General features: G+C 36.7%; 1 protein-coding gene across 15 annotated transcripts in view; it reads left to right on the top strand.

Moving 5' to 3' along the window:
- Nucleotides 1-668: 668 nt before the first annotated feature.
- ATXN2 (ataxin 2) overlaps nucleotides 669-24,369 on the top strand; it is a 47,143-nt gene continuing 23,442 nt past the window's right edge. For 2 of the 15 annotated variants that reach the window (XM_026060287.1, XM_026060289.1), the window contains exons 1-14: nucleotides 669-808; nucleotides 2,497-2,556; nucleotides 3,271-3,342; nucleotides 3,580-3,730; nucleotides 9,450-9,464; nucleotides 11,655-11,779; nucleotides 13,039-13,130; nucleotides 15,933-16,130; nucleotides 16,625-16,803; nucleotides 18,343-18,552; nucleotides 20,649-20,831; nucleotides 22,422-22,610; nucleotides 23,337-23,444; nucleotides 24,291-24,361. In XM_026060287.1, the coding sequence (XP_025916072.1) occupies nucleotides 752-808; nucleotides 2,497-2,556; nucleotides 3,271-3,342; nucleotides 3,580-3,730; nucleotides 9,450-9,464; nucleotides 11,655-11,779; nucleotides 13,039-13,130; nucleotides 15,933-16,130; nucleotides 16,625-16,803; nucleotides 18,343-18,552; nucleotides 20,649-20,831; nucleotides 22,422-22,610; nucleotides 23,337-23,444; nucleotides 24,291-24,361 (1,710 nt within the window). In that variant the 5' untranslated portion in view covers nucleotides 669-751. The remainder of the gene's footprint in view (nucleotides 809-2,496; nucleotides 2,557-3,270; nucleotides 3,343-3,579; nucleotides 3,731-9,449; nucleotides 9,465-11,654; nucleotides 11,780-13,038; nucleotides 13,131-15,932; nucleotides 16,131-16,624; nucleotides 16,804-18,342; nucleotides 18,553-20,648; nucleotides 20,832-22,421; nucleotides 22,611-23,336; nucleotides 23,445-24,290; nucleotides 24,362-24,369) is intronic. The other 13 variants (XM_026060290.1, XM_026060291.1, XM_026060302.1 and 10 more) reach the window with 11 other exon arrangements.

Here is a 24,369-nt window from a genome sequence, read left to right on the forward strand (position 1 = left end):
GCTTGTTAGCTGCAGGGACACTGCTGGGACTCAAATCCCTGCATTGGAGGCTGCAGACTGTTTCATCTCAGTTTGCAATGTGTTAGGAGCATACATGTTAAAAGCCTTTGCGTGGCCTAAATGCTAAATGTTGACTGATTTGCATTAAAAATGATTACTGTTTTTGAGGGGTGGACAGACTTAAGTAGGTTAACTTGTTCAGTTCTGATTGCTTGAGTGATACTCAAGCGCTATAGGTAGGCTGTACAGAATCAGGGCTCTGTAGCTTGCAGCATGGGTCAGTTAGTTGTGTAATGACAATTACAATAATATGTAATCAAAAAGACAATGGCAATGTACTAATCCTCTAGTCTTAAATTTAAGAAGTGATCCTGTGCCAGAGATTGAGCCTGAAAGTGCAAATTAAGTGCTTTGTTTCTGCATGCCAGAAAGTTTGGGAATTTGTTTTAGTTACAGGATTCTGCTTGAGAGGTAATATTTTTTAGCTCTTCATAATGACATGGCTTTAGGATTTTGTCCTTTGATTTACTGTAGGTAACCCTTTTACCTGTTAAAGAACACTGTTTGCTTGTAGGCGAGTATTTTGGAAGATAAATGCTAAGGGGGAGGGGTGTAACTACATCAATTTCTGCTCTACAGTAGTGCTGTTTTTCTTTGATTCTGCTATCAATACTAAATTAAGATGGGGTTTTGAACGCTTTTTGTTAAAGAGTTGGTTAATTTCAGCAGTTCTATTTTTTAACTGCATCTGATGCATATATTTAATTTCAGAGGTCGCAGCAGTGGCAAAGGACCACCTCAGCCTACAGTAAGTATGTCTTTTCTCATTGTACCACTTTGAGGTATGAGGAAACTACTTGCCTACAGTGAACCTGAGTATCAATGTAAGAATAGCAGATAGTGGATTATTCTGTCAAGTTTTTCCTTTGAATACCTTGATGAGTGTCTTAGAATATTCAGAGACATGCTTTTCTGAAGATGCATTATCTTGCATTCATTTAATTTAGTCTTCTGTGGGGAGTGAATGGAGAATGGACACTTAAACATTTGAACTATGGAAACAATCTCTTCTGTTTTGTAGTTATAGCTGTAGATGTGTGGATAAAATTTAACTTAGGAACAAATAGGAACAAATTCAAAAGCATTGCCTTATCTGAAGACTATAACATTGGTCTTTTCGTTAAGCAGATGGCAAAAGAGGAAGACAGCATTTAGTTGAACAAAAGTAACAATTTTGTTTAGCTTTACTATGAAATAACTATCTCAGTGTTATCAGTAGTCTGGCTGTATGGTTTTAAAGTATAGATGTGGGATAACTTGTAGAACAAAATTTTATCAAAACCTTGGTTCTTGATTTAAAGAATGTATCTCTGAACTGCATTAACCAAGCCTTTGCCAATGAGTTTGTGCTCTAGTTTTTGAGGATGGTTTATTTTGGGGAATGGGACAGGAGTAGGAAGGTCTAAAAGGACTGTAGTTTACTTGCATAGATGCTTATTAACTCTCTTCTCTAAAACTAAAAAAGTTTTGAGGGGGGAAAGGTGAAAAAGAGAGGTCAGATGCAAGTGCTGAATATTGTGTTAGTGCTGAAGTCTTTACATACCCCATACTGAGTGCTGAGCATCTTTAAACGTGTCTTTTCAGAACAGTGGTTGATGTCGCAGAATGTGTGGTTAACCTGCAGGCATAAGTGGATTAAAAAGCTTACAGAGTTCAGAAGGGAAGTTGCCAGTTAAAAAGCTCAAATTATGATGGGGTGCTTGCATGTTTCAGCATCTGTTAGTTCGTAATCATGAAGCTGATGGGGAGAGATGTGAGAAGTTGCAACAAAACAACATCCTTACCACCTCATGTATGCTTAAGCAAACTTAACTGTTATCTGGCAATCTGGGCAATACGTGGTCAGCTTTCCTAGTGCAGGATCTCAGATTTCAGTACTGCTGTGAATTTAGTTTTGACTAATTTTACGGTGTTTTGTAGCACTTTGTCACTTCATGRTTTGGTGCCTGTAGCTTCTGTTAACGAGTGTAATCAGGTCTGTTAGCTAGTCCCTGAAATGATGTAATTCAGCATGCCATTAAAGCACTTTTTATTTCTATAGCTGTTGAAGTACCTTACCCATTGATAGCTCTTAAACAAGACAGAGATGATAGCAGGGTGTTTTCAGTTATGAGTCTCTGTATATGAACTTCACCTAACCAGCAAGGGCATTTCTTTGTTGAGTGACATTTGGGACACGTAAGTTTGTTGTTTGGGAGGGTGTTCAGTTTAAGTGATCAGCGAAAGGGGTAAGGGCCCTAGTGTGACTTAAATTCAATGTGGCTCTAGTGTGACTTAAATTCAGTGTATGCTATCTGAGTAAGGTCTTGGACTAGTGCATTTCTAGGAACTAGTATGTACTGAAAAAAAATTTCATTATTTTTGAAGCACTGGCTTTTTTAGGTGTTACAGTAAAATGTATCTATGTTTCCTGACAAAATCATTTTTATTTTTCAGATTTCTTTTGATGGCATCTATGCAAACATGAGAATGGTTCACATACTTACATCAGTTGTTGTAAGTCTTCATGTTTAGCAGGAGGGTAAACAGTTTTTATCGTGACATAGAATTGTAAAATATCGCACTAATTGTAATGGAGCAAATATTAAATGGTAGGCATCTTCTGCCAAGACTGAACTTTAAAGAATCACGATAATAGCTGTTCTGTACTTTGGCTTACAAAGCTACAAACTGTATGTGAATAGGTATGGCAGATTTCTTACATGCGCTGGCCATATTTTGGCTTTTTTACCTTTAGAAAGATTATGAGTAAGTGAAATGAGTCTGTATACAAGGCACACAAGCCCTCCTTCCCTAAATTTTAAGGGAAATGCTGACGTGCTGCAAGTGAGTAACCAAGACTGTCCCGCATCCTTGTGCTAGAATCCAGAGTAAGCCTTCATTCTTATTTGCACCTACACACATGCACAGATTATGTTCTTGCAAAAACTTGTCTGGGCACATAACTGGTCAAGAGTCTTGTATGTACCGAAAATATTTCTATGAGTATCTTTAAATCCCTTCAGAACAAATTTTGGTGTGCACAGCTGTGTGCATCTGCAGAGCACAAAGGCATATTTATACATGCATGAATGCTGAATGAGTAGATTTAACTAAAAATTAAGCCATATTTTTATACACTATGCTTATGTAAAGATACATGTTTGAGAAAAACTCAAATTTCATTTGTCAGACTGATAGAAAACTATATATATATTTTTTTCATTCTAGGGATCCAAATGTGAAGTACAGGTGAAAAATGGAGGTATATATGAAGGAGTTTTTAAAACCTACAGTCCTAAGGTAATTTTTGCTTTCTTTTTGACTCTTCCCTACTTTAAAAGATCAAACATTGTTTATTCAGTAGTAGGATTATATTTGAATATTTATTATGAATTATTTTGGCTATTCATATCTAGGTTTATACAAGCGGATTTATTTTTGCTAACTATTATAAATATCTACTCTCTGCAAGTATGTGAAGTTATCAAGTAGCTTATTGTATATTAAATTAGTGTATTCTTTTTATATCTCTAATAGTGTGATTTAGTGCTTGATGCTGCCCATCGGAAAACTGCAGAATCCAGTCTGGGGCCAAAACGTGAAGATATACTAGAGAGTATTTTGTTCAAGTCTTCAGATTTTGTTATGGTGCATTTTAAGGATATGGATACCAATTATGCAAGAAGAGGTATACTTTCTTTTTAAAGGTTCTTACAGTTAGCTTAAAATCATAAGTCAAGATTTTCAAACTAGATGGTTTGGGATCCAAAAACCATATTTAGACTCTTAATTCTTAAAAAAATGTTCTGAGTATCCAAATATCCCATTGAAGACAATGGACAGGATAGCAGCTGAGCATCTTCTGAAATCAGCGATTTATCTAATTTTTTTAAATAGGTTGCAGAGCCTTTCTGGGGGTACTGAGCTTTGAGTAGCTGTTTTTGGTGTCTGGAAAGCAAATTCTTGGTAGTGTCACTAAACATTTTACAGATTTTGTGGGAGTCATTTTTTTTGTAAACTTCTTTCTAAATTAGCTAGTTAAATGTCATATGAGAAGCCAAGAATACACAAACTATAAAAAGGTTATTCTTCAGAGTTGGTATATATAAATCCTTTTTAGTTAAGTAAGTTTTATCTCTACACACGCATTTGTGTAAATATAGTTCTAAAAATACTACTGCAAATAAAGTTAAAAATTCTTTAGAAGAATCCAATATTCATTTATTATTACTATTATTATTTTCATTTTTTATTTCTGGTCTCTTCCTTATAGATATGTAGCTTAGGTTCTCCAAAATACAGAAGAATCTAGTGGGGTGTCAGGCAAATAGTCTTAAAATCTCAAGACATGGCTTGATCTGAAGCTGTCAGAATTAAATGATTTATAGGCAATCAGACAGTTTTTGTACTTTTTTTTTAATGTCTGGCCTCCAAGACCCTGATAATTTTTCTGGAGCCTAAGAGGCTTGTAATCAGACAGCTCTATCTGGTTTCTTTGCTTATGTTCCTGATTTGCTGGGCATATATGTATATCTTCAGGTTGCACACTGCAAGGCTCAACAAGTGTCACTGAGAGCTAAATGCTTACTGTAAAACACATGCTTTATTCCCATGTATGAGTGATTTAGAGGAGATGTATAGGGATTGGTAGGCATTTAATGAGATTTTGCTGTTTTCACCTTTTGTTCATACATGCATACACTTTTGTCTGATTTAAAACTGAAGAATGAGAGTTTGCTTCAAGGAATTTGCTTTTCCTAGATGATGCATATTGTCAGAGCAAGAGTAGCATTGCAATACAGATAAGTGCCAGTTCCGGGTTCTGGACCGTACTCTGATTTTAAATTACCCTAAGACTGTTTTATAATGGATATGCTATGAGTATCACCTTAATGTAAATGCAGACTGAGCTGTCCATTACCCAGTCTTTATAGAGTTTTAGGGTTTTATAGAGCTTTAGTAAATGGAGGGAATGAAGAACATATTACTATTTCTAGGAATAATACTCAGTGAAACTTTTCTAGAAGAAAATGACTGCTTCAGGTTGAACAGTCACTCACTTTGCTTTATTAGGTGTAATTTCTTTGAATCTAAATCTCCAGGTAGCTGGCGAGGGGAGTTGAAATAAAGCTGTAGGGACTTGGAGCAAGATTAACTGGAAGGATGCAAAACTTGGTAATTCATATTGGGTAAACTAAGGATTCAGAAGAACGGAAATGTATGAACACACATGTAGGAACTGTGGGCCTTTTTTTCTTATAAATAAACCCAAGCCTTCATGGTATGTAGTCAGATAAGCCTGTGTAAAAAGCTGAAAAAGTTAAGCTTTTCATGGTGAAAGCTGAAACTGAGTCTGAACTTTCAGGTGAGGACTGTTAGGTTCCATAGATTTCCAAAATACATGTCCAGAAGCAAATGTGTTAAAATTGCCTAGCCCTCAATATCTTTTAGCTGTTTCACAAACAAGTTAGTAGACAGTTTGGCCATGCTTGGGAAGAAAGGCAACTTGCTCTCACTTCTCTAAAAATGAAGTCAAACAAAAGGCACTCCCCAGGCACTTTTGCTAAAGGAGAGACTTACTAAATTAGGGTGTGTTGGTGGGGCTGTTTTTCTTTTCCCCCCCCTTAGAAGACTACCAGACTTCTAAGGAGGCCTCGAAGTAAACTTACTTTCTGCAAGAGATACTGCTTCAGAAATGTTTGTGTATCCTGGTTCAGTGAAAGTATCTTCTCAAGTCCTGTGGATTTTTATTTTGGCACTTGTTGCTCTGCTGAACCAGAGTGTGGACAAATGGTGCTCCTGACTCTTTGGATTTTGATCTTCTGAGTTATCCTCAGCCTTGAATAGCAGAAGTGTTAGCTGTTTCTCACTCTGCCTTTCTGTCAAAGACAGAAATAGAAAAGATGACTGAAAGAGGACTAGAAAAGAATAGTAGGTGGGGAGTAAGGGAATGGGATGGATTCTCCTTTTGTCGGGAGTAGAAGGCAGAGTTGTCTCTGAAAGAAGTATCTTAAGCTGCTAAGCACCTTTCATTACTATAGTACTTGTGCAGCTTTGGAGCAGTGAGCAGGTAATTCATCCTACAGCTACATCAATAGTGCTGGTGCAGGGAAGGTGATGGCAGCATAAGCTTAGGGTGGGTGAAGCCACCTTGTTTGGAAGCAGCAGTCTTAGATTTGCTTATGCCAAGCATAACATCACGCCTTTAGATGCAGCAGTGGAGAGAGTGTGGTGCCTACACAGATTGCAGAAATTTGAAGGGATGGGAAAAAAATAATAGATCTGTGCAGACAGGGACTTGTTAACTGTTTATTTTCTAAAAATAAATCTGTCCCTACTTCCTGAGCCCTTATTTCCAATTCTGTCAGTTTGCATAGACCTTCATGCTCTTGTAGATTTTTGTTAGGCTTCAAAAGGAATTAAGTATCTCCCGTTGTGGAATTAGGGCTTTCTGCAGTACTGGCAACCTGATGAATGAAATATGTATTGGAAAACTCAGGTGAAATTGCATAACATCCATCTTCCCTGCAAGGATATTCTGTCTGCATTTAATGAGGGATGGGCACTGTCTTCTGCCTGTGCCAGTGGAAATCAGGAGCTAAAAATCCATTCTAATGTGCAAATTCAAATCCTTGGCAGTAAGTTACCATGTAATGTCTTTCTGCTTCACCTTCTGAGACAAAGGTGCAGTGCTTAAATCTAGTAGTTGCTAGAGTGCTTGGGTTGTATGATTGAAACAGGAGGCTATGTTTCTCTACAGAAAAGCTTTTAGCAGTGGTTCTTGTAGCCCTAAACACTGATTTTTGAATCAGTCAACAGTGCTAGTTTGCATGTGATTCAAATTTGGCTAAGGCTTCAGAAATGTCTCCTTGGCTTCTCTTTAAAGACAAGACAATTCAAGATCATTACTGTTAAAGTAATAGACTTCTACAATGTTTTTATTGTTTTTTGGCACAGTTACTACACTCTGAGAAAAATATTACAAATCCAGTGGAAAAAAAGGCAAAAGAAAATTGGCTATTTAAGGTTTCTTTTGAGTTAGCAGTGAAAGTGGCATCCTTCCAGAGAAACTGTTGCAAGGGGAATAGCAGTAGGCATATTATGAACAAAGGAAGGAAATGTAGCTCTGCAGAGCTGGTGGTAACTGGTTTTAATGTTTCGAAGCAGTAGTAAGTAGTTACAAAACAAATAAGAGTTTAGTGTTGAAACATTTAAGCTGGGACCTCAGTTTACTTCAAGCCATGCTAAACTTGATTTGCTGTTTGCAGTGTGGTGTTTGAATGTCTTTGGACCATAAAGCAGATTGGTTTAATAGAATTTGAACCTCAGAGTTGCACTTAAATGCCTGTTTCTGCTATTGACCATTACTAGCCTAAAACATGTTTGATAAAACAAGCTTGTTAAACACTGAAGTTAATCAAACATGGGCTCTTAATTGCTCCAGCCTGGTAATCCTTTTTTTTTTTTTTTTTTTTTACTGGTTTAATAGTGCATATTTGAAGAATTTGCCCAAGCTGAATTTTTCTCAGAACACGTATATTTAATTTGCCTTTGCTTAATGTAAATTTTGGCTGCATAAAAAGAAGTGTCATTGGGATTTTTTTTTTCCTGTTAGCCAGCTTTGAAACAAGAAATGAGGTTTTACATATCAAAGTCCTTTGCTAAGGAGATTTCACGTTAAGCAGATACAAGGCAGTGGGGGCTAGTTGGGTGTTACAACTTGAGCTCTTTGTGTGTATGACCAATTTTCATTTGATCTTCGAATTGTTTTTTTACCATATATAAAAGGAATTGATTAAAAATATGCCCACGTCAAGGTGCCATGTGAATTGTTCATTCAACAGTTTAGAGATATGAGACATCAGATAAGGTGGAGGCTGAGTCTGTCCAGTCAGTGTCTTGTCTGTTACTAGTCTGACAGTTGGCATTTGTAGCAGCAATTTTTGTTCTAGCTTCTATTTTACTAATAATCTTAAGAGCAATATTTTTGTTTTGGAAACAGTTATTTGTATAGTTTGCTATTTGTGTGTGTTCTTAGTTTTGTCGTTCATTAATTTTGGAAATGTCTTTTGGAAATGTTTGACTTGATGCGTTTTTAATCTTGGTGTCCCATGTGCCTGTCTGGCTGTTTTTTCTGGGAAAATAGTGATCTGTGACTTGAGGTATCTTTCTGCTACGTTTGAACTTTGCCTGGATACTCATGAGACTGTATTGTGTGATTAGAAGTTTGCATTTGTAGCATGAATTTTTCCTAATGGCGGGATTTTTTTGCATTGCAAAGGTCACAGTCTTGCTTGTAACTTGTGTCCTAAAGTGAGGGACAAATGAAGAGTAGTGAGGCTTCCTGTGCCCCATGATATACTGGATTCTATCTGACTGTACAAATCTTCCTTGGATCTTCAGCATCCTTTAGATGGTGGGGTTCTTATTTTGACTTGGGTTTTTTTTTTTGTCCAAGTCCCTTTGTATCATCACACTTTTTAACAGTGCTCTGTTGAATACTTTTTATGTGGCTTTTTGTGGGTCGAGTATATGTGTCTATCAAGGTAGTATTTTATTCACAGTATCCAAAATGGCACCATTTTGTATGGAGTTTTTGTCTTGAAGTCATTTCATAGAAATTAAGGAAGCACCCCTGTAACTTACAGAAAATTACCACTGTCAGCTACTGTCATCATCCTCTTCTTGCTTCTGATTTATCTAATCCCATTGGGGAAGATTTTCCCCCTCCCACCAGTGAAGCAGCTTAGATGCAAATTTCTGTTTGCTGAATGACATAAGCAGTCTCCAACTTGTATTTGTAATAGAATGACTGATTGGAGAAGATCAAATGTGAAACATGAAATTAATGGTGTTAGGCACAGAAACAAAGCACCAGCCTGTCTAGCCTATCCAGGTTAAGGCTAGGTTAGCTACTGAGTACTGATGAGGTAAACAGAGTTTCCAAATACAAGTGTCTTTCTTTTGCCTTCCTGTTGAACATGTTCTCTTGTTGCTACTTATCTGTGGATTGAGGTAGCACTTTGTTACTATGTAGTTTCAAGTTATATTTAAAGATATTTTCTGTTTTTAAAGTGTATTTAATTAAAAAGCTGTTTGCGTGAAGAGAAAATTGAGAGATGTTTTCTTTCAAACTGGCGTACCTTAGAAAGCTGTAGGCTAGTTGGAGGATTTTTGTGAAGCAGAACTGGGGAAATACATGGGTCTGTGAACAGGTGGGAATATCTCTGAAGTTTTCCTACAGAAATGATCTCTTTAAGGTGGGAGATGTTTAATCAGTTTGAATATGACTGTTAGTGTCACAGAAACATTTTAGCTTTGTCTGAATTCAGCCATATAATGTGAAATATCCACCTGTATTTATATCTGATGTCTTCCAATTTTTTCTCTTTCCATATCTGTTGTAGTTCCTTCAGAAACAGGTAACTTTTTTGGCAGTCACTCTGTCTCTGCATCTTGCCTTTCATAATGCTTTTGTTATCATAATATATAATGGAAACTTAATATCTTTGCTCGCACATTTATGGCACTATAAAACTTGCATGCGTAACTTCACCGAATCATTTAGAATATCTTGCAGTTAGTTGATGACTTCTGTTCTCACCCTTGATTTTTACCTATTCTGAACAGTTGAAAATGCAACAATTGAAATAATGCATCAGCACTAATAGGTAGTACAATGCTATAATGACTCTGTTTCAGAACAGTTTACAAATAATCCTAGAACATGCCTGGTAAAGGCAACAGATTTAGTGACAAGCTAAAATATCTCATTTGAAAGCGTTAACCTTCAACTGAGTAGGTACTATCACAGCTTTCATTGGCCGACTATGCAATGACGTGTCTCAAGGTGATTGATGCAGGTTTTTGCAATTTCACATGAGCCTTAACAGTGATGTGCCTCATCAGGTGTCTTTCTTTCATTTGCCTTTCTTTTCTTATTTTACTGATTCTTTTGTATTTGAAATGAATGTTTAGCTAATAAACTTCTCTTACTTCTCATACATCTTTTATAATGTTTTGTTTCGTATGTGCTAATTAACAGTGCTTAAATGCTTAATTGCTTACCCATAGTCACTTTAGTCTCATAGTCTCATACTCTGTGTGTATGAGTTGAGCGAGCATTTCATGAGATAGTGCTGGATGTTATTAGACAGACTAAACACAGTTAACTGTTATGACAGATCATACCAATACATGTGCAGAACTTGACTGTGAAATTGGGTAAAGCAGGAATAATAGGTTATGTTGACAGTCTCTATTTAAAAAAATAAAAGAAAAACAAAAAAAAAACAGTGATTGTTTAAAATTTAACAGTAGTGGCCAACAAATCACTTTGTGAATTCTTTTCATGATGGCTTCAAAGTTCATTTCTCTTCAATAAGATTTCAGATCTTGCCAAAATATAATTTAAACCATGTTCTTTCATATCTAGCACTGCCTGGTGCTTTGATATCATCTTTTCTAAAGATCTGAAATGTTTGTTCCATATTTTATCTGTAGAATGACAATGAGAAGTTCTAGACTGAAAGCACTCTAACAAACTTTTTTATTTTTATTTTTTGTAAAGTTCCCTATGTTTCAGTAATTTAAGAATTTGCAGGCAGCTATAAGATTTGGTTGCTTACAAATGTACAAGCTTGGCTTCCTTGATGAATGGCTTTGTACATTTTTTTAAAGTACTTTCATATCCTAGGATTATTCCTTCAGTTATTTTCATAAAGTCTGGTTTGAATGAAACATGAACAAGTATGAAAATAAAAGTTCATGATCTTTTTTCTTTATCTTTTATTTAAAATTGTATAATTTTTATATAAATAGTAGCAGATCCCTGTTGCTTAGTGCACCTGGCTAATGGTGTATTTATTTTGGTATGATGTTGAGAACAAGAGGTAGAGAGTTTCTGAATCTTGCTGTGTGATCTGGGTAAGCTGCTACTTGAAAAAGCTCTTGCAGGAAGAAAGGTTTTCTCTGTTCATGTCACAACGAATGGGTACACCGAGCTACTAGATGATTCAGAGCTATATTATGAAGGGAGTAAAAGTGTTTGGGTGTGCATCTGGTATCTTGAGGAGTTATGGAAATAGAAGAAACACAGGTATCTGAAGGGAAGCTTGTATTCTGCGCATTTGGGGAATGCGATCGGTTTGCATTGCTACTTTTTTGATATTTGCATAATATGTTGGTGTACGGTTGTGTAGGCTGTTTGGAAAAGCATATTATTTAAGTGTTGGATTATATAGATGAATGGGGATACTCAGGTAGCCCTGTTCTTTAGTTAAAAAAAAAAAAAGAAAGCATGCATATAGTTTGTGTAAAATATTCTGAAGTTAATAACTACTATTCTTTGCCTTGTGCCTCATACTAAAAGTTGCAAAGAGACCTATAAACAAATACGTTAGTCTGTCCTTCCATAGTTTTTCCTAAGTATGTAGTAGGCTTTTCTTAATGTAATCTCATTGAATGTAGCAACCACAAGAGGAAGTGAATAATGTTCGTATGCCTGTAATTCGGTTGTATTTGGTTATTCCTCAAATACACCAGTGTGTACAATGTCTTCCTGTACTTAACCAAATTTGATTTCACCCCCACCCCTCCCCGCTCCGTTGTAGATGCTTTTACTGATTCAGCCATCAGTGCTAAAGTAAATGGTGAACACAAAGAAAAGGATCTTGAACCATGGGATGGAGGAGAGACCACCGCTACTGAGGAGCTTGAGGCATTAGAGACAGATGTTGTAAGTAAAGCTTTTTTTTTTTTTTTTTAATCATCTAAGACAGTCTCTAGAAAACAAGCTGTTTATCTGGACATGCCTTGCAGTATTCATTAATTTTAATCTAGTAATGACCAAAATTGCTGGCCTACATTGTGTGGGTGTATGTTCAAACTTTGCTAGCAGCTGCTGCAGTACTTTTTTACAATTTGATTAAGAATAGCTGGATTTCAAATGCCACTTTTTGGCAAATATTGACAGATGGCAGCTGCTGTGGTAAGGGACATGTTTGACTCAAGGGCTGACTGAAAGAGGAGCTTTTATTAAGGACTCCAAATTCAGAACTACACTGAAGTGATTTATGTTTAATCAGAGCATCCCTGTCTGACTACTATTGCGTCAGAAATTATGGTGAAATTGTGCTTAGCTAACTGTCTCTGAGCTAAGATGAAGGAAATTGATGGAAGTCTGACCCATGACTTAATAAGCACAGACACAATCTCAGTAGATTCTGAATTGTTTGATAGAGTATATTCTCAAATGAAGTTTCTCTGTATATCACAGGAATCAGCTTTTACTCAACCATGCATTTTTTAGTAGGGCATTCAGACTACAGTATGTAAAGGAAAGAAGGTAATGTTACTGATTAGAGAAGAATCTAGTAATGTTACCGTGGAGAATATTAACTTTGTCTGGATAGAACAGTTATCCTGTCAGTTTTAGTGTACATATTGTACAGCTCAGATTTATTAGAATGCTTAATACCGTCAGTGCTTTTATAAAACATTCAAAACATTTATCGTTTGTGAAGGTTAAATGCTCAAGTGCTGTAACAGCAGTTTTACTAAAGTGGGGAAGTTGTGCAGATCAACAGGGGTCTTCTGCCTGTGGTGTGCATCTCTTAGGTAATTGCATTAGTAGTGCATTTGAAAAGATACAGCACTTACCACAGTGAGGCACACTTCTAATGTTCAGAAGTGTCAATTTTCACTTTTTGGAAAGGCGTTCATGTATATGTTTCTTGTTAGCCAGTAATCTAGTATAGAATGGACATGGTACTTGTTCAAAAAACCCAAACCACTGGCTTTTGATGGCAAAAATTGTGCATCTGATAGATGAAGATCCCTGAAATAAAACTGTGGCTCTAATAACTTCATTATAAGGACAGTGAGTTTGTAGGCCCAGGAGAAATGGCAAAAGGTTTAACTTCTGCCATCAGCCCTTAATTTTAAGGGAATGTGTTTCCAGTGTCATTTTGAAAAACAAGCATCGTTTTCTTCTAGTCTAATGGATGGGATCCCAATGACATGTTTCGTTACAATGAAGAAAATTATGGTGTAGTATCAACTTATGACAGCAGTTTATCTTCTTATACGTAAGTTCCAAAATATTTTGTTATTAGACTTGTGTTTAATGTTCTCCCTGGTTTGATTAAATTTTATATTCTGAAGATAGTTTTATATAATTTCTAAGGTTGTGAAATCAAATCACTGAGAAAACAATGGATGAAGTAGTGCTTAAGAAACTTTGCCAGCTTTCTGTTAATAGTTAGATGCGGTATATCACTATATATTCCCTTAAATGGGCACAGTTCATTCCCATTGCAACAGGCATTCAGTAATGCCTATTTCTTACAAAAACTTTTATGAATAAAGTGGAAAATAACATTTTAAAACTGTAATCTATTTTAGATAGCTACTGTACCCATAGTTTGTGTTTAACCAGTCAGAACAATTTAACTAAATCCTAATTTTATTGAGATAATTGATTTTATGTATATTGGAAACTTGAAGTGCTGTTGATATTTTAAGGGTTCTTGTGTGCTGTGGATAACTTGTTTAGCAGACTTGTCCAAATATAAAGTTTTAGTTACAATACACTAATACTTTGAAAATAGAAGTATAAAGCCTCCTCTGGCTACTTTGGCAGCGTGGACCCGTTCCCAGTAGTCTCCAGCTATAATGTTAACTGCAACTGCATAAACACATCAATTGCAGATGTTGCACAGCCATCATGAAGTGTCTTTAATCTGTTCCCACTCTTTTCACCCCCAAGGCATAAACCTATTTTTGAAAGCCCAGGAATTGCAGTGAACATGCTGATGTTTATGTAGAATTGAAGCATTTGTCTACAGCTCTCTGGTTCAATAACTTTATTTTTACTTTTTGTTAAAATAGATCTATAACATGGTGATAATCAAAGTTGCTTAATCAGCTTAGAACTGAATCCTGTGGAAGCTGTTCTTTAGAATACTTTGCTGATCTAAGTCTCTGTACTTTTGAACTTTAATCTTCCGTTTTTCTGCTTTATGGGTGTTAATGGAAACAGATTAAAACATGAAGGTGGCTTTAAATCTTTAGAGACAAATTCCATTGTTTCCCGGTCAAGCAACTTGCTTTACATTGTTGTCTGCTAACCTGGGAAACTCCGCTCTCTACCTGATCCTCCAAGTACATGAGAAGCAGCTTAGCTAAAGGCTTACCCATGTAATTGAAGGATGGTAAAGGATTTGCTTGGTTGTTTTCTCTTTCTAGAGTTAAATATGAGCAGATATAGTTTGTAAAACTACATAAAGATATAAGTTTGTATTCTAGCAAGTGTACTACAGTAGTGTGCTGATGAGCTATTGTACATGCTTCTAGTATTGCCAGGGTTAAAACAATGTCATCTGGCCCATTGCCTTTGTTTCATCTTTAATGGCCATTTTTCTGTTAGGAAAAGTAAAAACATTCTTTTGCCTGTTTAAGTTGCCATCAGTGCTGCTGCAGACGTCACTTTCTTTTTTTGTTTTGTTCTGTTCTGTTTTGTTCTGTTTTTTTTCAATCATTAAGTAAATGAGGAAGTATTGGGTATTTTGCTTTGTTGTGTGCATACCTAATATAGTTTAAGTAAGTCCCATGACTACAGGTTTGTATGCATGGTGTTCATGCATATCTTACTCGTAGCCCCAGTTTCATCCTGAAGGTCAAGGTTTTTATTTAAAATTTTTAACAGTTACCATTGATAAGGCCAGTAGACTTATGGGCTGGGCAAAGTGTATGTGTGTGGGGAAAAACTTGTAGTCTGGTAGCTGAGAGTGGTGGTTTGGAATTTGGCAAACCCACTCGTTTTCCTGGTTCTGCCTCCAACACTTGAGTAATCGTGCATATATTATTTCAAACTTGGCCTGTATTTCCACCCACTTTCTTTGTTCTTTTTTGTATTATCCAAAATATGTGCAACAGTGATTATATAATGCCCAGCATAGCATGGTCCAAGCTTCTGCCTCATTTTGTATTTTTATGTAGTTTATTCTAAAGTAAGGTTGGATGAAATAACTTTTAGAACTCAGAATTTGGATCAAAGACAAAGCACGAAGTTGTTTCATAAAACCTGACACTTCCACAAAAAATGGAACAGGAAAAACAGTGAACGGACAGAAGGAAGTACCAGTTAGCTCTCAGAGTATTTCATTGCTACGTGTGTTGAATTCTTGCTTGGTGGCTTTCTTAAGGGAGTTCCGTTTACTTTTTACAGTATAGTATTATCTAATGTCACAGATACACTGGATAGATGATTTAGAGGTCCTATAACATGGCAAACAAGGGATAGGGTTTTTATTGTTCTGTTTGTGTGGCTTTTAAGCTATTTTCTGACTTCCGGTCCTATGCTTTACTGCATTGCATTCATCTCTTCTGCAGTCACTTGTAACAGGAAGAGCCGAAATTCTATGGCTGGAATTATCAAAGGATTAAGTGTGTAACTCTTTAATTTCAGTAGGAGTGGTGACACTTGTGTCTACTGGGAAAGTCTAAATAGCTGAAGAACTTCAAATTTGATCTTTTATGTTAGCCTACTATCTAAATAATAGACTAAGGTGTTTTTATTATTAATGTACTCAATTACGTTGAGGGTTGGAGCCTTAGCACAGCTTTAAGGCCTGGGGATTTTGCTAATCATATGGAAAAACTGCACCTTGACCTCAGCTCCTTTAGGCAGGTAAATGGCACTGAATTTGCATATAATGTCTTATCAGTGTTTCTGGAGTGGTGTGACTTATACTAAAAAACATAGCCAGTCTTCTGGCTTATAAGCAGTTTTTTTACTCTGACCTGCTTGCACTAGATAATTTTTGTAGATCCTCTGTACTTTGAATGCATTTGGAGAAATTCTTCTTTTCCTTTCCCTTGTCTTTTAGGGTGCCATTAGAAAGAGATAATTCAGAAGAGTTTTTAAAACGGGAAGCCAGAGCAACTCAATTAGCAGAGGAAATTGAATCAAGTGCCCAATACAAAGCTCGAGTTGCCTTGGAAAATGATGAAAGGACAGAAGAAGAAAAATATACTGCTGTTCAGAGAAATGCTAGTGAACGAGAAGGACATGGTGTGAACACTAGGTACTTACATACACTATGAATACTATTTTTATTTAAGTGCTGTACATATTTTGTAACAGTAGTAATTTCCTCATTGAAACCATGCTTTTTCAGCAGGGCTGATTAGGTTCAGAGCCCTATGCCAATAATCATGTACTGTTTCTGGCACTCATGCTAACTTGTGCACCTCTGTTTGGCCCTGTGTTATCTGTGCGGTGACACTGACTTCTCCCTTCTGAAGTTTCATTGTGGTAAATTCATACAGAATTACAGAAAAGGGCAGTGAATTTCAGGTGTTAGTACTAAATCATTCAGTGTCTGCGGGCTCAAAGAAAGCATAGTGTGAGTTCAGTATCAAAAGGCAATTTTAATAAATGAGGTCAACACTTGATTTTATTTTGAATTTTCCTTTAACTTGATTTGAGAAAGATAAGTATCATCAGAGCATTTGAACAGGTGCTTCTCATTATCTCCCAGTTCTGCCTTATCACTGATAGAAATTTGCTATATTTCAGGGAAAATAAATACATTCCACCTGGACAGAGAAATAGAGATGTCATGTCCTGGGGAAGTGGAAGACAAAACTCACCAAGGATGGGCCAGTCTGGATCAGGCCCACCAATTTCAAGATCTGGATCCCATACTTCAGATTTCAGTTCTAACTCTGGAGCAGATCAAAGAGTAGTTAACGGAGGCAAGTATCTTAAGTCTAAATCAATGTGCCTTATACAAGTGCGGTCATTTATCTAATTGTTGAAACTGCCTATGATACGGTTTTATGATGTGTGTTTCATAAGCTAGATTAACATTTATCATTTAACACAGAAGTGGTTTTCATTTGGGTTTAACTTATTGATAAATGAAAAATGAAAAATTCATTTGACTGCATTGTGTGTAGCTTCATATCCAGAGATGTCACTTGTTTTCCTTCTAAAAACCCCTTTTCCTTAGATGATGGTGTGGTATACAGTTTTAAAAATTAAAAATTTGTTTTATGTATTATTACTACTAAGCTTTGTGTTGAGTAGTAGCAATACTGACATCTAGTGAAGGGGAAATGGTAGCTGTGTTGGAGGAAATGTCACTCTTCCTCCTTGGTGCCTATATCAATTCTGTTTCCCATTAAAAAAAAAATAAGGCAGCTCACCGACTTTACTGTGACATGAGGGGAGGGTCATTGATGGGAAAGTAACGGAAATGTTATGTGGAAAAGGAATCAAAATTCTTCTCTCCAAATAGCTGTTTGAGGATTTTCAGCTGTACACACGGGTAATGTTTATGAACAGACTTCGCTAGCACTGTATAGTGGGCCTCAGTGATTCATAAACCAAATGCTGTTTTTTGAGATAGATTTCAGCAGTAGTCCACACTTGAGGCATTATTTTTTTTAAGTTAAAAGTGCTATTATTGAGAATGTTGTGTATAAATAAAAATGCATAGTACTCAAGTGCCTCTGTCTGGAGAGGAAGTCTGAGGAACCTCTAAAGGTAAGTGATATTTTCATTTTAAATACAGTGTCAGCTGCATAAAAGAGATACAACTGAGTCTTGCCCAAACAATGCTGACTTTGAAATCTGTTTGTAGTGTTTGTGGTTTCTGTCATCCTATTACTTTGCTGAATGAACATCATGTACTTGAATTCACAAGCCATTCTGAATATTTTAAATTCTTTGTTTCAGAAACAATGAACCCCATATCTGCTATATTAAAATACTCCATTAATACTTCAGATAACTGATAAAGGCATAAATGTCAGGCTTCAGACACTGAACACCGCTGTTTTTTGTAAAGATGCAGTTCCTAGAATTGATATTGCTCATCATTTGGTTGGAAAGTAGTAGCTTGTATAGTCAATACTCTATGTGAACCGCTGTATGAGATCCTTTGGTAGTTATTTATGGACCTTGTCAAGAGTGATGTGTACTGTAGAACGTATATGATAGGCTAACAGATCAAACTTTACTGTCTATTCCTTAGTAGTATTTGTAGATCCTAGTTAACCCTTTGGGGAGTTTATATGACATTCAGATGTTAAATTTGACCAGTCCTGAAGTGGAGGAAATAACCTTGCAGAGCCTATTTTATTGATTGCAGAAATAAACTAATCCATCCCCAAAGGGTTAAACATGAAAAATCATTTTGTCATATTTTACTTTTTTTTTTTCTGTTGACCTTTTTCCCCATAATTTTTCTTTAGTTTTTATACTTTCCTTCATATCATTTGTTCTGTCAGGTGTTCCCTGGCCATCGCCTTGCCCATCTCCTTCCTCTCGCCCACCTTCTCGCTACCAGTCAGGTCCCAACTCTCTTCCACCTCGGGCAGCCACCCCTACACGGCCGCCCTCCAGGCCCCCCTCGCGGCCCTCCAGGCCCCCGTCTCACCCCTCTGCTCATGGTTCTCCAGCTCCTGTCTCTACTATGCCTAAACGCATGTCTTCAGAAGGTACAATACCACGATTTGTTCATGTTTTTGTTTGTCTTTGTTTAACTCCTTTGTGAGTTTAATTACAAAATTGTTTTTCCTCTTCATTACTTAACCTATAATTTGTGTTTAACTTTAGTTTATCAGACTATTTCTATTAACCTTTTTATTTGAAGAACTTTACAAAAACAAAATAAAGCTGTGAAATTTCCCAAGTTGGTATGAAATAAACTCAGCTTTGCAAACGCTGCTCAGTGTCTTAACAAACAGCAACATGCACAACCTGATAATTATAGAGGGCATTTTTAGGAATATTATTTCATATAAAGTCTCACATTTTAATACAGTTCAACACAAAGCAGTTTCAAATTTAATGACATCATTTAATTGCCTTTTGTAAAAATACTGTATTCAGAGAAGTGCTCTGTGGAATAGGATAGGGTAAGTTGCTTTCAAGGTGAACCTGTAGAAAACTTTAGATCTAAAGTTTGCTCAGCTTCCTAGTACTCAGTAATTTGCAGAGGAAAGTTAACCTGGGAGTCTTCGATAACCATACACAGAAGTATCTGAACTAAGTTTGTCTGTGCTCTGAGGACAATGAGGAAAGCTTTTTTCTTGCCTTTTTTTTTTTTTGCCTTTTTTTTTTTTTTCCCTCCCTCCATTCAAAATCTAGCCTGCACAGCGAGCCTGGAGAAATGCAAACTGGCTATCCTAAACTAACTGGAAACTTGCAGTCTGTTTGCTGTAGCTGGCTCCACTGGAGCAACAGGAGTGATAAGTCATCCTGCTAATTGAATAAGTAGCACTATTCTGCAGCTTGCCTGATAAATGCTCTATCAGCATTTATCTGATGATCTGCAACCAGAAAATGGGCAGCAGTGGGCACGTCTGTATGATGCACTATTGTCCATTTATCGATATGAGGTTTTTAAAAAGTAAGATATTGAGAATCCACATGCAAATTCAGTTATTTTTTAGCAGTTGTGATTCATTTGTCAGGCATGCAGTGAACTGTTGCTTACTGCAGTGTGTAACTTCTATTGCAAGAATAGGATTGCTGGAAAGTGTGTAGTCTTTACAATGCTTGCTTGTATATAATTTGGTTTGAAGTGTACTTTAGATTCATGGTTAAAATAGAGGCTGACATTTAAAGCTTTATACAACTAGAAGAGGTACTTGATATCTCTTATCTGAAACCAGAAAGCCACTACCTGCATTTTTCTCTATTATTGATGTACTTTAAAAATGAAGAACTATAATCAGCCAGGTTGTCCATTGTCATGCACAGTTTTTCTGTTTGAAGTATCAACACTTTAGTGTGAACTTGCATTATGCAAGAAAATGTTTATTAGGGTGTAGTAACTGTATTGTTGCTCAGAATTGAACATAACTATTCTGTGGCAGCTGTATAAACTGTTCAGAGTTACTGCATTCACTGTATGGCTCTAGCTCCTGCAGTTAAACATACATGACTTGAACCTTGGGATAGCAATAACTTGTTAAGTTGCAATTTTGTTGACTCGTAAATGAATTATGACCTGCTGCAGACCTCCAATTTAGCCTAAGTGCAGAATGTTCTACTGAAATTCCCCAAGAGCATTGGTCAGCCAGTGGTGACTACTCTGTAAATAAATGCTTGGTATCATTGACCACCTGACAAAAGTGATGGAAAACAATTTTTTTTTTTCTTGAAAATGTTTGATAGCCCAGAACTGTGTTGATGACAGAGACCTAGTGCTCATCTGGAGGGAGCTGGGCCACTAACTATTTTGGCTTGTCTTGCACAGTAAACAATATTGAATGCTTGGATTCAAATATTTTAAATCCAGGACTTGTTTCAATTCTGATACAGTGTCTAAATATCAGTGAATATGAGCTTTTGTAGCAAGGTGAAGAGCATGTTGATAGTCTGACTGGACCAATGGCTTGGCCTTTTTAGTCTTACGGATCCCTGGTTCTAGTCAATGTCAGTGTAATTTGCTCGACTGTTTTACTGCATTACTGAGAGTTACTAGAATTGAAGATTAAATGCAGTTCTAAAAATAGATAGTATGTTCGGATACACTAGGCGATGGATGTTAAGTATTTATTGTGTGGGGTTGTCTTCTTTTTCTCAGGGCCTCCACGGATGTCTCCTAAGGCACAACGGCACCCTCGAGGTCACAGAGTCTCTACTGGTAGGGGTACAATTTCAAGTGGCTTAGAATTTGTATCTCATAATGCACCAGGGGAAGCATCTACTACTGCAGTGGCACGAGGCAGCCCTTCAGGTGGGACGTGGTCATCAGTTGTCAGTGGGGGTAGGTAAAGCTTGGCTTATTGCAGATGGCTTGCCAGGGGTATTTTAGAGTGTTAATGCTAAGCAGGATACTGCGTTTCTAGATAATTCAGGCTCCAAGTAAACACTGGTCTGCTAACTTAGCTTGCTTAGATGAAGTGGGAGAAGGGCATTACCAGCTAGCTTAGTAAAATGGTTGGCTAGTCAGTCCTTAGAAGTGCAATATTGTCTTAACTGCAGAAGATTTAAATCAGTTTTCCTGTATGAAAAGAAAGGAAGGAAAAAAGTGGGAATTAGTTATTGAAAGGAGTAATTTTAAGGAAAGTTATTGAAGGAGACAAGAAAAGTTATACATGTTCCATTACATCATTGAGTTTGGATAATGGCTGTATAAGGGGGTTGATGTGATTTACAAGTTAATGAGATGCTTGGATAGAGGAAGGCTGGAGTTAAAAGGTGAAATGATATTCCAGTTAAGTTGGATGTATTTTTCCTTTAAAAATGATCTAGGTTTTAAGTGGTTGTTTTGTCTTTGTCTAAGTACTGTAGTAGCAGATACAGTCAGTCTCTTTTTTCTTTCCTTTTTTTTTTTCTTTTTCCTTTTTTCAGTCAGTTATCTTTTTAATATTTGCCTTTTAAAGCTCAGTCTGGTGACATCTGCCCTGGTCTTGAGCTTTTGTGGTTGGGACCATGTTATAGTGAGTTGTTAGCAGTTGGATGCTTTCTTGAATCAAAGAGCAAGTCAGCTATAGTTTGGAGTTTGACACTATTTAGCAGTGCTAGAATTCTAGGAAAGTGTTTAATGGGAATGCGTTTTTAAGAAAGAAGGTATGAATTATTGTCAGTCTAATGCATAGACAATCCCCCTAGACCTGTTGCCTTGTGGAAAAGTTTTAAACTCTTCTGTTCTGGCATTCACTCTGATTCATCTTTCCTTCACACTCTCACTTTACATATTATTAACATGCAAATAGGACTGTTGAACAACTTACCTCTCTTTCTTCTTGCTCACTTGAAGTTTATGTATGATGTAAAGCAACTAACTAGCCACAGTGGGATGAGCAGGAAGCAGGAGGTACAGCTCATTCTTTAAACAATATACAACTTTTCTTGTTGCTTTAACACAGGGGCAAAAATATATATCAAATAATGCTCTTTCAATCAGATATGTTTTTTTTTTTTTTTTCCAGTCGGCATCCCTCCAAAAGAGGACTATGTAAAATGGATGTGCTCTTTAGCCCCTTTAAAAATGTTTTACATCTGTTTGTATTGAGATTGACCACCTTTTCTGTTCTGCCTCAAATGGTGTTAATGTGAGCTTTTGTAGTTGTACCATGGGGGGCCAGGGAGCATACTGCAGTTCCCCTGTGGGACTACAGGGCAGTGAATGTGTTAGGGGACAATCTGCAGGAAAATCGTACCGCTTATCTGAAATGCTGCGTTGTAAAGAACTAGGAGATGTACCTGAAAGGTAAACAGGTTTTCAATTACTATATAATGTTGCATTGAGTATTTTAAAGCATGGGTTTTTTAGCCTCATTTTAAAAATAAGCAAACTGCTGAGCAGATGAGGAAACTTGTCCTATAGCTATTTTTTCCTGTTTGTTTCTAGTTCCAAGATTATCCCCTAAAACACACAGGCCTAGGTCTCCAAGGCAGAGCAGCACTCCCACGGGACCAGCTCTGCCTTCTCCTCAACCTGGTACTATTCCTACTGAATCTGTTGCCATGCCTGTTCCAGCAGCCTCTCCCACACCTGCCAGCCCTGCATCCAACAGAGCAGTTACCCCTTCCAGTGAAGGTAAGTCACCCTCACTAGCTGGCAAATATTCCGTATCTCTAATCACTGAAAATGAGTATGCCCATAAAAGAAGCAGCTGCTGTCTAAATGATGGGAAAGCTTTTGTTCGACACAACATAGCAACTGTAGCCAGTTCCCTTTTCTCATGATGATAGCTTTAAACTAAGGTTTGGAGAAAGGCTTTTTGATATGCCTGTATGCTTAATTTCTTCTGTCCTTTAAGACATATGGGCTTATAGGTGTTTGACTTAATTCAGCCAGAAAAGGATTTTTTTTTCAAACTGATTCTCTGGCTGTTTTCTAATTGGAAGAAATCTAGGCCACTGCTTTCAAAGAATATTTTGAGCATAATGAAAGGAGAAAACCCTTCAAGAGTACTGTCATAGAGGTCTAAGAACTCTCAAATCTTTGTAACATTTTATTTGAAGAGCTGGGACTATTGAAATTAATTCACTCTTGGTTTATATTTTTTTTCAGCCTAGTTAAGGATCTGTGTGTGGCAGGGAAGAATTTGTTCTGGGGTTTTTTGGTTTGATATAATGATCATAGGTGAGGAAGGTGAGATTCCCCTCCAGGCCCAAACTAGGTAGTATAAAATGTGGAATGTATGGTTTCTTTTTTGTAAGTTAAATGTGGTTAAATCTCTCTTCTATTCCTATCTTGCCATCTCTTTTTGATCAGTTTGAGTTGTGTATAAGAAAATGACTTTGAGAACCTCTTTTCTAGCTAAAGATACTAGACTTCAGGACCAGAGGCAAAATTCTGCAGCTGGAAACAAGGAGAATATAAAGCCCAGTGAGACTTCTCCTAGTTTTCCTAAACCTGAAAACAAAGGTTTGTATCAAAAGCTTCCATACATACTTGAATAACTTATTGAATTCCAAGCACTAATCCAGATATATTTAGTGAAGTTAACATTTTAAAGAAGACTTGGAGGTGACCTGTCTTGGGTGTTCTACAAGGAATATTTGGTCACGCAGCTGTGAAGTGGCAGGTTTACGACCTTAAGTGTTGTTCTTGGCTCGTTTCATCACGATAAAACGTGGAGATGCTTATGTGGATGGTGCAATTCCTTCCCTCAAGCTGGGTGTTGTTTTTTTTTTTTTTTTTTTTTTTTAAGCTCTCCTTGGACTGTGGATGAGTGTTTCCTTTTAGGAGCTATGCTCATAATACATCAGAGCTTTGTGGTCACCACAGTTTTTTATAGTGCTGCTTCTTGCTATTATGTCTTAAATTTGGCTTTCTCTGCAGCCGTGCTTGTTCATTCAGTTCTCAAAATAAAATTTTTTCATGTTGTTGAACTTGATCAGTGTTTCAACTTTAATTTCTGTGTCTTGAAACTCTGGCATAAGCAGTTATATTTTGAAGTTTTTATTGCATGCTTCTTTGTGTTCAGAGGAGATGAGGTGTAGTCTCCACATCTAAGGACTTCTGTCTTGGTGTGATGTGTTAGAACTATATGTGCATCGAATTCTTCTGTAATACCATGGTTTCACAGAGTACTTATGTGTGCTCATGTGTGTAGTTTGTAGAAGTATATCCAATTACAGATAAAATGACACAGATGTATTTCATTTTTAAATATGCAAGCATTATCTTTTAGATAAACTTAGAAATGTAGGATTGTATATTTAACTTGTATTGGAAATGCTTGGACAATGCTGGTCTTATGTTTGGCAGGTGTATCTCCAATTGTTTCAGAACATAGAAAACAAATTGATGATTTAAAGAAATTTAAGAATGACTTTAGGGTAAGTTT

This window comes from Apteryx rowi, unplaced genomic scaffold (assembly GCF_003343035.1).
Source record: "Apteryx rowi isolate R43461 unplaced genomic scaffold, aptRow1 scaffold_168, whole genome shotgun sequence".
In the NCBI taxonomy this organism is placed as follows: Eukaryota; Metazoa; Chordata; class Aves; order Apterygiformes; family Apterygidae; genus Apteryx; species Apteryx rowi.